The sequence below is a fragment of the Tachypleus tridentatus genome, chromosome 7 (assembly GCF_004210375.1).
Source record: "Tachypleus tridentatus isolate NWPU-2018 chromosome 7, ASM421037v1, whole genome shotgun sequence".
Taxonomy (NCBI): Eukaryota; Metazoa; Arthropoda; class Merostomata; order Xiphosura; family Limulidae; genus Tachypleus; species Tachypleus tridentatus.
Genome location: NC_134831.1, coordinates 72,363,613 through 72,377,677, shown reverse-complemented (window position 1 = coordinate 72,377,677; position 14,065 = coordinate 72,363,613). Strand labels below are relative to the sequence as shown.

At 33.5% G+C, this 14,065-nt stretch overlaps 1 protein-coding gene across 1 annotated transcript; it reads right to left on the bottom strand.

Annotated features, from left to right (window-relative positions):
- Positions 1-226: 226 nt before the first annotated feature.
- Positions 227-12,103, bottom strand: LOC143255960 (soma ferritin-like). The gene is made up of 4 exons (XM_076512448.1): positions 11,752-12,103; positions 5,901-6,163; positions 4,950-5,078; positions 227-4,567 (listed from the first exon to the last, which is right to left on the bottom strand). Exons 1-4 carry the CDS (start codon positions 11,816-11,818, stop codon positions 4,421-4,423), a joined length of 606 nt encoding a protein of 201 aa, XP_076368563.1. The 5' UTR covers positions 11,819-12,103; the 3' UTR covers positions 227-4,420.
- Between the last annotated feature and the right edge of the window lie 1,962 nt (positions 12,104-14,065).

Below are 14,065 nucleotides of genomic sequence, written 5' to 3'. Positions count from 1 at the left end.
TGAAGCTAATGTCCTCGCAGACACCGAGTTAAAAGTTCTCAAAATAATTCTGGAAGTTTTTGTCACGATACCTCAGTTATCGAGCTCTTCAACTGATTTTGTCTCATATCCGTTAAGAATGTTTAACACCTTTTGTTTAACTTTAGTACAATATGGCTCAAAGTAATTGAAATAGTCAGGAAAAACATTCAAATGGCAAATGAAAGAATAATGCCATTGCACATGATTTTTATATTTGTGTTGAAAAAACTTTTAATTCAATCTCTAAATTATACATACAAATGTTTATAGAATCTAGAATCCCTGCCTGTCCATTGAACATTACATACCAAAATTATCCATAATGGTTATGAAAACATATAATGTATAAGATACAACGATATTCCTATTTTGATAGGCCAAACTCCACTTCAGCGCCCTAATATATCAACCATCATCAATACTTATTGTTTTTTTAGAATGTTTTTATCTTAACTACAAGAAATTTATTTGAATATCTTTCTAGGTACATAAAATTTAGGTACATTTTTACTTAACTTGCTTTAAAATATTAATAGAGTATACGTGTCATTGTATGTTTAGTATTCTTCCTCAATGGGAACACTGTAAAACAATATATTTTTGTTTACACGACTTGTATAATACATGATATACTTAAATTCAACTGAAAATGTGAAAATGCAATAAAATATGCTGTTGTTTCCATAGTAATACTAGTCATTGTCACTGTTATGAATCTGTTAACAGTTCATGACATGGACTCTGTTATGAAAACATTTCTCATGACACAATTACCATCCCATTGTTACAAAAGGTTTTGTGTTTCGTTACAAGTCTTTTTGTGATTGGTGAATTTTGTTACTAACTTTCTGAAGAAAAGAAAGTATTAATAAAATAACTCTTGTCCACTTTGCTCAGTGAAGTGGTATCAAAGAACTATGAAAGACCAATAGCATCAATGAGAAAATGACGTATGAGAGAAAGAAACTCAAAATATCTTTGGATTATGGGTCATTCAGCAAGAATCATTTTTGATCATGGAAACTGAAACCTCCTAGGAAATAAAATGTTTCTTTTTCAATAGACGTTACCAGCATTTCTTTCTGATGGTCATGTTTGACTAAACTAAACTAAACTAACGTGGCAGGGGTTCAGTTTAGAGAGAGAGAAATCCGAAGAGTTCTCTCTCCAACTGGGGTGTTCAGGAACTTTGTAGTTCCTCTTCGTCCCCTTTCGTGGATTGTTATTAGGATTAAGTGGTGGGTTTGTTTGTTTTTTTATTATTATTATTTTAATAAATTAATTATCGTTATTATTCTTGACTTTTTGGGTGGGGAATGTCTCACTAAATGGTCTTTTGGGTGGAGGCAAAGGTAGCAGTGGAAAGAAGGAAAGGTCGGGACCTGTCTCGAAAAGAAAAAGTTGGGTAGATGTGAACATGAATGTAATTCATTCAAGTTCAGATCAAATCAAACGGTCATGTTTGTATCTCGGTATACATTTAAAATCTGACAAAACAAATTATGGAAAAATTATACACATATTATGTTTGCAAGTGTTCAAGTTATCAAGAGTGTTTTGAACTCAAATCAAAGTATGTTAAGTCTCAATAAATGTTTCAATAAATGTTTCAGTTTTCCCTGTAAATTTATGTTTTATGCAACATTGTTTCTGACACCCTCTAACTCTGTAACACATCCCCATGTAATTCCTATTATTGTCACCAATCGTTTTTTTATTAACAAAACTATTATTCGAAACAAAATCTACCTTGTCATAAAAATGATGTAACAAAACCATACCAGTCACAGGTTGTACTAGTAACAACACAGGGATAACAAAATGTTCGTATCTCACTCCCAAACTTAAGAAATTTCCTTACTTGCTACAACCATGATGCTGTTATTTCTTACTGCTAATTCGTTATACTCTATTATATTCAAACATTTCACCTAGAATAAATGCCTAATCTATCATACAATCATAAAACTGGCAGGGGAAGATATAAACTGTATTTCCCAAAACCATCTGCTAAGTTCAGAAGGTTGTCACATACCAAAGAGTGTTGTGTCTTCTGATAAAAACACTGTTTATAGTAAATATAATGAACACAAACCAAATTATAAAACATCCAAAATACATTAAAAATAAGTTCAACCTGTTTATAAGGTTAAGTTTGCTTCAAGAAATACTTGTTTTTAACAGTGGCATTTTCCTATCAACGGAATGTAATATTCATGGGGTATTTCAACACAGACTGTGTTATCACTTGTGTATATTTTAATTAGTTGAATCTCTGCACGACTACTGACATAATCAACTTAGATTATAAACGTTAAAAACTTGCTGTTAAAGAAGTATATACATGTAGTTTCAGATTGTACCTAGTTCTGCTTTTAGTGCCACTAAATTTATGTTGGTCTATTTACCAAATTTTTCTAGAACATGTAAGTTAGTGTTACCAACTATTCAAACTTGTTTGATAGACTATAAGTGTCTCTGGTAGATGTTAATCATGATACAGAACAGGTGTGTTTTTATAATACAGTAAAACCTGTCTAAGGCAGAATCGCACAAAACCTAGTAAAATATCTGTCTTAGACATAGAAAATATGTATTTCCTTGATTATATATAATTTTTTAGTGGAATGTTATACTTGCTTGACTCAAGGGAAGTAAGACGTTGGTGAATAAAGTTATTATACTGTTTATGTTATATTTATTAGAATAAGAACAAAAATAGACAATCAAAATATATATACAAGTCCAATCTTAATCAAATTTATTTGAAGAAAATGTCCAATTTCAACTGTTTTTCTAATGGACTTTCTCATGCGGTTAAAAGAGAATGCCAATTCTACGGCCTTTTCATAAAGTTCATTTTCCCCCTTCAATTTTGCATATAATTTGATAGCATTAATATAACTCAACACTTGTGATGAAGTAGGAATTTCTATTTCCTCACTATCTTTTCCATTTGTTCATCTTCTGAATCTCTCCCACTGTTATTATCTTGCAATTGTATTATAGATTTTAAATCAATTTCTGTTAAAACATTCTTCTCAATGTTCATAAAACTTTCCATGTTCACAGAATCAGCTGCACCAATCTTCTCAATCAGAGTTTGGATTTCACTAGAATCATCATAACAACTTCTCCACAATTTCTACTATTATCAAGAATAAATCCACAGTTTTACAAACACTTTATTACACATTCAATTGAATGACTTAAAAATACAGTTGCAACTAACACACCAATTTTCATGGTCATTTCAGATGCTTTCTTACAGTTATCAATGTTTGCAATAATATGCTGAAGCATCAGTTGTCTGTATTTCAATTTTATACTGTATAATTCCATTATCTAGTTGCTGTAGAACTGATGTTATACATGGAGGTAGAAAGATTAAATGAATATTTGAAATATTTGTCACTTTCGGGTGACAAGTTGCATTATCTGGGAAAAGTAGAATATTCCTATTTTATTGTTCCATTCTTTTGTTTAATTTGTTAAAAAATTCCTCAATTATAGCACTTCTCATCCATGCTTTATTATCAGCTTTCCATTCCGCAGGAAGTTGATTCTTCCTTAAATTTTTGAAACAGCGTGTATTTTTACTTTTACCTATTACCTATGATAAATTTTCTCTAAATTTTAAAATTAGGGAAGATAGAAATTTATTTTTTGTGAGAATTATTTAAAGAGTAGAATTTTGCACTTAAAAGACAAATATATTTCTACAAATCATGAATCTACTTTAACTGCAAAAATAATGATGGCAGAAAAAAGACAATATATTTAACCAATACTTACTGTAACAAAACATCCAAGAATTTATTAATATTTAAATCAATTATTAATTAAATAAAAAATTAATATTTAATCAAAAAAATTTTTTCCACCTTACTCAGGTTCTAATCCTAGTCATTGATAGATGAGGTAGGTGAAAGATAGTTTTCTATCCACGTTAAGCAGGTTCTGCCACATAGATGGTTTTTTATGAGAGAAATCTTAAGATAATGCTGCAAAATTTTGATATTTCCAGCTTGTACAGGTTTCTACCCTATCCACTTTCTGGCTTAAACAGGTTTTACTGTAGTTTTATTTGTCTCATAAAAAGGTTTTTTGTTTATACTACAGGACAAGTCATGAGAATCACAATTAAAAATCAACAAGCATTATACCTTACATCTTCTACAGAAGTAATACTGTTGATAGTCCTAAGGTTCTACAAAAAAATAAAATCCCAATGGAAACCATTTGTAAACTACATATATTTTGTTAAAATTCATTTAAAAAGAAAACATGACCAAACTTCGCATATTGAATAAACATGTGACAATAAAAAAGAAATATTAAAGTAATAAACTGAGGAACTAACTGATGTAATGAATACTTCAGGTTTTAGCTTCTTTTCTTAACTACTCTTCTCCAGCAACTCGCGATCAAACAGGTACTCTCCCATACCATTGTTCATGGCTCCAAGCTGGCTAATGTAGGTTTTAAATTCATTGATTGATTCCACTTGTTCTGTAAGAAACTCTCCCTCAATGTAGTCCATCAACTGAAAAATGAAAACAATTCTTTATTTATTCATTTAGCATGTTTATATGAATTTCTTTACACACAAAACGTCTGCAACACTCACATAAAAAAACCCATTGATCCCTTTGTTTACCAGACTTTTTTAAATTCATTTATAATTTAAAACATTTCATGAAGTCTCTAGCTTCTTTTCAAATTAGTGTTAGGTACAACTATTTAATTTTTAATATTGCATTTAATCCTGACAAAGTAACATAAATATCTCTTTTTAACTTTAAGCAGTTATCCTTACAAGTGCAACTTTCTTCTATTACAGTCTTCCTAAAACTGTACACGTAAAGTTCTAATACAAAACAGATAAGTTGACTTTTCACTTATTTAGCCACCTGGTGATAACTTACGTGTGGGTCACTGCAAATTTTATCAGCCATGTGATGAAGATGGTGTAACTTGTTGTTAACGTGTCTCTCCAAATTCATTGCATCTTCCAGTGCTTCCAAGCCATCCTTCCACTCATCCTTTCCTGGCATCTGTGGGATTAAAACAAATTTATTTGTTGGCATTACTACTAATACTGCAAAATATTCATTTTGTTTATTAGGAAACAAACTTCTTCAAAGATTTAGTTCTCATTATAGAAAAAACAAAAATTTAGAGAATTTCAGTCTGTTGCAATGTTGTTCTTTCACTGACAAGTTCTTTTATGTTATCTGAGGAAAATAAATGAACATCCATCTAGAGGACAATAAAAAATTAATTTATTTCCTACTTAATGTTTCCACACAGGCTTCTACACTTAACAAATGATGCTCGAATAAAAGCACTTACTGACTGACTAACATATATTTATATCTAATAACTGTTCCAGATATTTCACAAAGTATGTTGTTCATTAATATTCTCAAACATTCCAAGACTAACTTTTTCTTAACAAGAGGCAGTCTCTAACTAATATCTAAATTGCTACAAAAAAATGTCTTAGCTTATAATGATGCAATAAGAATCCACAATTTTTCTCAATGTTTGATCAACTCACTGCAGTTGCTATGAAAAGTTAGTTACACTTCCAAACATTTAAGTAATAATGACGTATTATTTTTATCTCAACATACAATACGAAAAAGGCTTATCTCTCATATGAGGAATTTCAATACAATAGTTATACGGCTGAATAAGTGTAAAATATAATTATACAATCATGCAATCAGACTGGTACATGTACATTGTTTTTTAAAAAATATTTTTCGAATAAAAAAAATGAGTACAATCACTGCTAATATAGCTACAATTTCAGCCTAACTTTCATTCTGATTATATATTAATATATATCATATATTAACTCTGAAATGTACCTTAATATCAAATGCAATCACTTTGCCACTTCGTTTGTTAACGTAATCGATTAGCTTTTGCGCATGCTCTCTTTCTTCGTCCGAGCTGTGCTTGAAGAATTTGGCAAAACCCTTCCTGCCAACAGAGTTCCTGCCAAAGTGAGCCGCCATGTTCATGTATATGAGACTAGCGTGCATTTCTTCATTGATCTGATGCTGAATGGCGTTGATGCATCGGTCGTCCAAAGAGTATCGGTCGGTTTTAGGTTCTTTCATATCATTGTCTAGGCCCAGTATAAAAAAAACTGTATTAGGTTAACTCCCCGTGAATAGGTTTACGAGTTATATATAAAACGATATGTCAGTTTTATGTGTTACTGCATTGAGAAAACATGTTTTGTAAACAAAAGATAACAACTAACACTATTTAAATTATTAACAAAATACATTAAACCTATACATAATGATACAGCAAATGGTTCACGCTGTTAAATAACTTAAAATTAATAAAATGTTACAAGTAATTGTCATAATATTAGGCCTATTACATTTTAAACACCACAATCTTGATCTGGTTCCATAGGAATTTTCAATAATTAGAAGAGTTTGTAATAATGGTGTTTCAACCACACTGTTTGTCATATCTAATAAAGTCGACGCACTTCACCCAATCTAGAGCTCTTCAGACCGGCTACTAAACAACAAACCAGGTGGTTAAGGCACTCGACTCGTAATCCGAGGGTCGCGGATTCGAATCCCTGTCACACCAAACATGCTCTCCCTTTCAGCCGTGGGTGTGTTACAATGTAACGCTCAATCCTACTATTCGTTGATAAAACAGTAGTCAAAGAGTTGGTGGTGGTTCATGATGACTGGCTGCCATCCCTCTAGTCTTATACTGCTAAATTAGAGAGGGCTATCTCAGGTAGCCCTCGTGTAGCTTTGAGCGAAATTCAAAACATCAAACGAAACCATTAACTACCTACCGTCCTGCATACCATGAACAGCGACCATATGTGTATTTAACCTCTGAATCAACCTCGCCACGACATCACAATATCCGTAATGACCTGGTTTCTCCAATCCATTCACGCTGTTTTATCATGTCAGTTTGAGCATTAAACAGGTCAATTATTTGGTGCCTGTCCTGTGAAAGTTGATTTTTCTCAGGGTACTCCCGCTTTCCTCTCACAAAAAAATTAGCGTATAATATACGGCATAAGACTTACAGATCCCAACCACCCGGTAACTCTAGTCACGAGAAGTTTATTTTGACAAATATATCTCAGAACGGCTGATATGGGTATTAACACTTACTGATAATGAAAGAACAACGTTTCGACCTTCCTAGGTCTCTTATTTTTCCTAACCTTTAACCCATACCAGCCGTTCTGATATATACTTTTATTTCAAGTATGTTTCTCGTCAACAAGAGTTTTGACAAATATTTGTCACCATCGACATCAGGTTTCCGGTCTCGACCTTTAATCTGCCACTGGCGCCTACAGAATGTCTGCAATTTTTAATCTCTCTTGCAAACAACTTGAACTTGTGCAGTGAACAATTCTTCCACCGGAATCAATAGATCTATAGATAATTAATCACGAGCGGGGCAAAGGAGGGAATAACCGAATCCCTGAATGTCCAATTTAGGAGTTCTCTTGAAAACTAAATCCCTATCACAAATATTTCTTTAGTTTTAGTGTTTTCCATCACTGCTGAGAAGTACTAAACAATATTAAACGTCCAGAGAAGTGTGCCTGAAAATGCCATCGACTAACCACTGGTTACTATATACGAACAGTCCTGTACACAGTAGGTTAAGGCGTGTGACTCGTAATATGAGGGTCGCGGGTTCGCATCGCCGTTGCGCCAAACATGCTCGCCCTTTCAGCCGTGAGGGCGTTATAATGTGACGGTCAATCCCACTATTCGTTGGTAAAAGAGTAGCCCAAGAGTTGGCGGTGAGTGGTGGTGATTAGCTGCCTTCCCTCTAGTCTTACACTGCTAACTTAGGGATGGCTAGCACAGATTGCCCTCGAGTAGCTTTGTGCGAAATTCAAAAAACAAACAAACACAGTAGGTTATGCATGCATTATATCGAAAAAGGTATTATACTTTTATTACAAACTGATTTCGCCAAAAAGTTGAATTTTGTTGAGTGTGTGTGTGTTTTTATAGCAAAGCCACCTCGGCCTGTCTGCTGAGGCCATTAGGGGAATCGAACCCTTGATTTTAGCGTTGTAAATCCGTAGACTTACCGCTGTACCAGCGGGAAACTTTTTGAGAGTGAGAAAAGTAGACCTGAGTTAGAGTTGAACGAAAATTTATTTGTTCAAAAGAAACAAAGTGAAGATAAAACTTTATTGGAAACGTATGCAATACGAACAAACAAACAAAAAACAATGTGCAAGGGTGGTGTGATAACGTTAGTCAAGAGTGTTGTGAGCACAACCATCCTAGCGATGATGCTGGTATTGAAGCTAAGAATATGATGCACAACACACGAAATTATTCAAAGAATATACGTGATACATCGTATTATATTGTCTCACGAGTGTCCTTTAGATTCAACCAAGTTGCCATTTGTGGGCAGCATAAAAAGAACCATTCGGAATTTAAGTTGGAAACAAAATTTAGGGTTAGTTACTCTAAATTGTCGAAGAGACATTGTTTTGTTTTGTTTTCTTTCAAAAGACTGAAAACTGAAAATGGAGAACAGTCTTTAATGTTTAAATCTGGCTCGACAGATGATCGAATATTGATTTTCTGGTCAAGAAAGAACCTGTAGTTTTACTGACAAGTTGTGATCACGCGCTGCATGAGCCATTGCATTCCTTTTAACTTATACACTGTTGCTGAATAAAAATGAACATATGTCAGACTTCTTAAAGAGTTAAAGGAGTTAACACCTGTTTCAAATCCTATGTCTAACAGATTTTGAACTTGCAACCATAAATGCAATTAAAATTGAATTTCCACATGCAGATAACAGCACTTTTTTTTTTTTTGTCAGTATATTTATCATAAGATTAGTGAAAACGGATTCAAGCAAAGATAGAACACAGGGGCAGTTTTCTTTAAAGATCCATGTGCTCTCTACACTAGCATTTATTCCTATAGGGCAAATTGCAGTGATGTATAACTTTCTTATTGATGAAAACATTTCTCCACCAGAAGTGTAACTTGTGGATGATTATTTTGAGGATACTTGGATTGAACATCCTGATGAAGACAATGACTGTTTTCAAACTTGATATGGAACGGTAGTAAGACTTACGAAACACTAACAAGTCTGTGGAAAGATGGCAACGTGCAATTTTGCTACAAGTTTCTGTAAATCATCCAAATATATGGATTTCATTTTTGCGATTAAGAGGGAACACAACCTAAGAATCCTTTATACTGTTTCATGACGTTAATTCCATTCCTCGCGAACGTTTCAAATAAAGTATTTTATATGCTTGGAGTTTGCATTCCCTTCACTTGTATCATACAGTTTGTTCTAGTGATTTAAAATTAGTTTCCATGTTATATATATGTAACAAAAGATGTAATTTGCTATTGTAAAATTGGATACAAAGATTTGATCAAAAGTTCTGTGAGAAGTTTGGCTAGTTTGCCAGCAGACTTGATCTTCTAGGAAAAAAAGTTTCTACGTATACGATACAATAAAACACTAAAAACCGGGTTTCGATACCCGTGGTGGGCAGAGCACAGATAACCTATTGTGTAGCTTTGTGCTTAATTCTAAACAAACAAAAAGTGTTATAAATACATACAAAACAAACACAAACTAAGAATAAAAAAAAGAACTGGATTTGAAGAGTCCCGTGGGCAACCATCATTCTGTAAACATTAACACATTAACTTACAAACTATATTTAACATTTCTCTGTGATACTATTTTTACTTTGAAAACCAATAGAAATATATGAAGACAAAATTTTGGCCTTTCTGAGAAAGGCTCAGAAAACATGTAAGAAAAAATTCGATGATTAATATTGTGTGTTCAAAACTGTTTAATAGATCTTGTATTTAGTGTCCTTTCTATACATAATAAACTTTTATAGTCTTACAGTTGTTAAGAAAGGTAAGACAACGACATACGCAAAAAAAAATATTACGTTTATATTGAACAACTGCCTAAACAATTTGATTTTCACTGTAATACACATATTCGTGACAAAGAAAATAGAGTAAATGGCATTAGGTCAAGGAAAAGCAGAAAGTAGTTCACATCTGTAACACCTCAGGAATTCAATATGTTAGTTCTATTAACACAGATACAGATTGTGGATTGTTATTTTATGAAAAAAAAATCACAGATTTTTGCTCATAACTACAGTTTTCTGGTATTTTCGTTTGTTTTATTTTTGTGTGTTTTTTTTTAATTTCGCGCAAAGCTACTCGAGGGCTATCTGCGCTAGCCGTCCCTAATTTAGCAGTGTAGGACTAGTGGGAAGGCAGCTAGTCATCACCACCCACCGCCAACTCTTGGGCTACTCTTTTACCAACGAATAGTAGGATTGACCGTAACATTATAACGCCCCCACGGATGGGAGGGCGAGCATGTTTGGTGCAACTGGGATTCGAACCTTCGAACCCTCTGATTACGAGTCGAACGCCTTAACACGTTTGGCCATGCCGGGCCAGATGATGTTTTAGTAAACATACAAGTTTCAAGTTCATATATATATGTATAAACACAGCTCAAATATAACGTTGTTATAGTGTATATGAATAAATATTATGTGCTGTCACTGTTCTGCTTTTATTTGTTTAAGCGAGTTGTTCAACATGCAAATACTATTTGTATTTTTGTAAATTATATAATATTATATTTACACAAGGTCTTACTCCATCTTAATTTTTTTAATCAGATTTATTCGATTTTATAGTTATCTATAGTTGATTGGTTATTTGGCATTTTATGGCGCAACGCAACAAGGCTATCTGCGCCAAACAACCGGTAAAAATATTATAGTAAAATTGATACAATTCGTAAAAAGGGATCATATAAAAACAAAACAAAGTACAGTTTTTAAATTAAAAACTTCAATAGCGTTAAAAACGACAACGGCCCTTAAAAACTAAAAAAAAACATTTGTAAGGTGGACAGTGTCATCATCGCCAGTGACACTGTTTAACATCAGGAGTAAACATGTGGACAAAACATGCCTAAAATAATGACGTCGTTGACAGTCGTAAGGACAGCATGACAGTAAAATATGAACTATTATGACCTGAATGTCACAAAAACTACACATTGGTGCATCAGTTTGTTTTGTTTTTTTGAATTTCGCACAAAGCTACTCGAGGGCTATCTGTGCTAGTCGTCCCTAATTTAGCAGTGTAAGAGGAGAGGGAAGGCAGCTAGTCATCATCACCCACCGCCAACTCTTGGGCTACTCTTTTGACGACGAATAGTGGGATAGATCGTAAATTATAATGCCCCCACGGCTGAAAGGGCGAGCATGTTTGGTGTGACGAGGATTCGCACTCGAAACCCTAGGATTACGAGTCGAGTGCCTTAACCACTTGGCCATGTTTGGTGCATCAGTCTCAGGTTATCTATAGTATTACATTATATTAAGTACATTTATCTAAAGTGTTTAGAATTTTCCCCTCTCGAGTACTGAATGTCTATGATTGCGCTCAGACAGGTTAGAGAGTTCCTCTTCCCTACCTCATTTGCCCAGCGTTAAACTTGAATGAGGGCTTACATGCAAAAAATAGTTAGTACTTTTAATATATTTTAACGCTATTTATACAGTGTTTAACTTTTAAGTGTTACTTTTCATATGATGTACGTTACTGTGCGTTAATTTTTCTTTAACGGTTTAAGTTTATAGAAAATTAATAGACTCACCAAACTTGACCCCTACTACGGTAGAACCGAGGGCGAGAATAGCTAACAAGAAAACTCTTTCCATCATGGCTGCCACTCTCAAAAACACCTCAAAATCAATTTCAACGTAGAAATTCAACTTTAGACGGTTTTAGCCTCTGTGTATCTGTGGTATGAATGCCACTGTCAACAGCTACAAAGTAAATACTATTCGATTTTCTGAAATTGGTAAACAAAATACAATGCCAATTAGCCTTTGCACTCACTGGTACAGAAGGCTCTCGTTCAAAGAACTTTATATATTATGAAACACGCGAATGCGGGCGGGTTTACTTATATACTTACACTTAGGTCACGTGCCCTCGTTTCCTAGCTGTTGTCAAGATGCCAAACTTGCACCAGTTGGCTGCTTCTACGAACAGTTGTTATTGTAAGATGTAAGCGGATGCTAACTTGATATTTCTTTTCCTGTTTAATATAACTGTATAGATTGCGCTCTTCAAACACTGCAACAGTTTATCGAATATAAACATTTTAGCCTTTATGACGTTCATGGAACAAATGTTTTTCACAATTGATTATTTTCAAAATTATTTTACACTTCCTTCGTGCTCACGATTTTATGGTTTGTTTGTTGAAGCTTCCTTGTCTAAATCACCATGGTTATCTGGGCACTAAAACGTAATTAGATAAAGATTCAGAGAGAGAGGTTTCAAATAAATTTATAATTGTCATGTGGCGAAAAGGGGTTTGGTTTGTTTTGAATTTCACACAAAGCTATAGAAGGGCTATCTGCATTAGCCGTCCCTAATTTTACAGTGTAAGACTAGAGGGAAGGCAGCTAGTCATCAACACCCACCGTAACATTATAACGCCCCCATGGCTGAAAGGGCTAGCATGTTTGATGTGACAAGGATTCGGACCCGTGACCCTCAGATTACGAGTAAAGGGCCTTAATCACCTGGCCATTAAGGGCTGGCAAAAGGAAGCTACCATCTTTTAAGTTCGTGTTTGAGTGAGATTTAAGGAAAAAAAAATCACATTTTAGCGCCAAAGATATCAGCCAGATACGCAAGAGCGATCCCAGAATTTCTGTAATGTAAATATAATGCTTATATTGTAGAAGCACAGCTGTTTGTGGCACTTACCGTCTTCTACATAACCTACATTTTTCTGATGAAGTATTAGGATTTTTTTTTTTAATAGTCGCATGTAATGGCTTCTGTTGGCACTCTGTAATTGGAATACCCATGCCGTATTGTCACTGTGTCAGATTTTGTAGTCCAGAGTATTTACAGTAGGTATCTGTGACTGATTGGCAATAAGTTTCAGCAGAAAGTTTACTTGTTTTAGAATAATGGGGAAGACTAAGTGTTTAATTTGATGTCACCAATGTTCTGGGGCAAATTTCTCTGATTACGTACCTTACATAAACATATAATAATTTCCATATGGTAGATAATAATAGAGCTTTCCAAACACATGATGTGTTGAGTTTATGTTAAGTTTTTCCAGCAAACCAAGAAATAAATAACAGTGCTGTGTTAAAATTAGCATCTCACTCAGCAGAAAAAATTAATTTCAAATACAAAAATTTGTAATTATGACTCAAGCCTCTATTGTGATTAATTAGTAAACATTTATGTTTTAAAAACTTTTTAGTAGTTGACTGTCCTATTACTTTTTCACATATCAAAATAGCCAAAATAACATGTCGCCGTAATCACGTGTTTCCTTTTACGGTTGTTTGTTTCGAGACAATAATTGGAGATTTTTATTAAATAAATAGATTAGAGTCTAAAATCAATCCAGGAAGTATATACTTTAATTTCATGTCACCCCAAACATAGAGTATCAAGATTTTGGTATGTTCGTCTGGAGCTTGTAATAAAATTACTTTTTCTTTTAAGCATGTGATCACCTGTACCAACATAACTGCTGTAGATATACAAATTACGTTATATTGTTATACATAACATTCAAGACGTGTTGTTATCAACAACTTAAAACGTAACAGTAAATTACATTATTCAATAAACATCACTGAACATGACATTGTGTAAACAATTCCTTTACATGTTCTCCTATATTTCAGTTTTACTTCAGATGTGAATATACAGAATATATAATACTTTCCCCACCATATTTAGTTTCCACAATGTGTAGTTAATTAAGGTTGGATGAATTTGAAATGTATTAGTCACAAATCAATTCATTTTCCTGCAAGAAAAGTCCTCAAAAGTGTGATAACATAACAGGTGTGTATCTCTTTAACTAAAGTTCAAATGTTGGTAGTTTTAGATTTAAATTATTGATAAATTACGAAGATAAATCT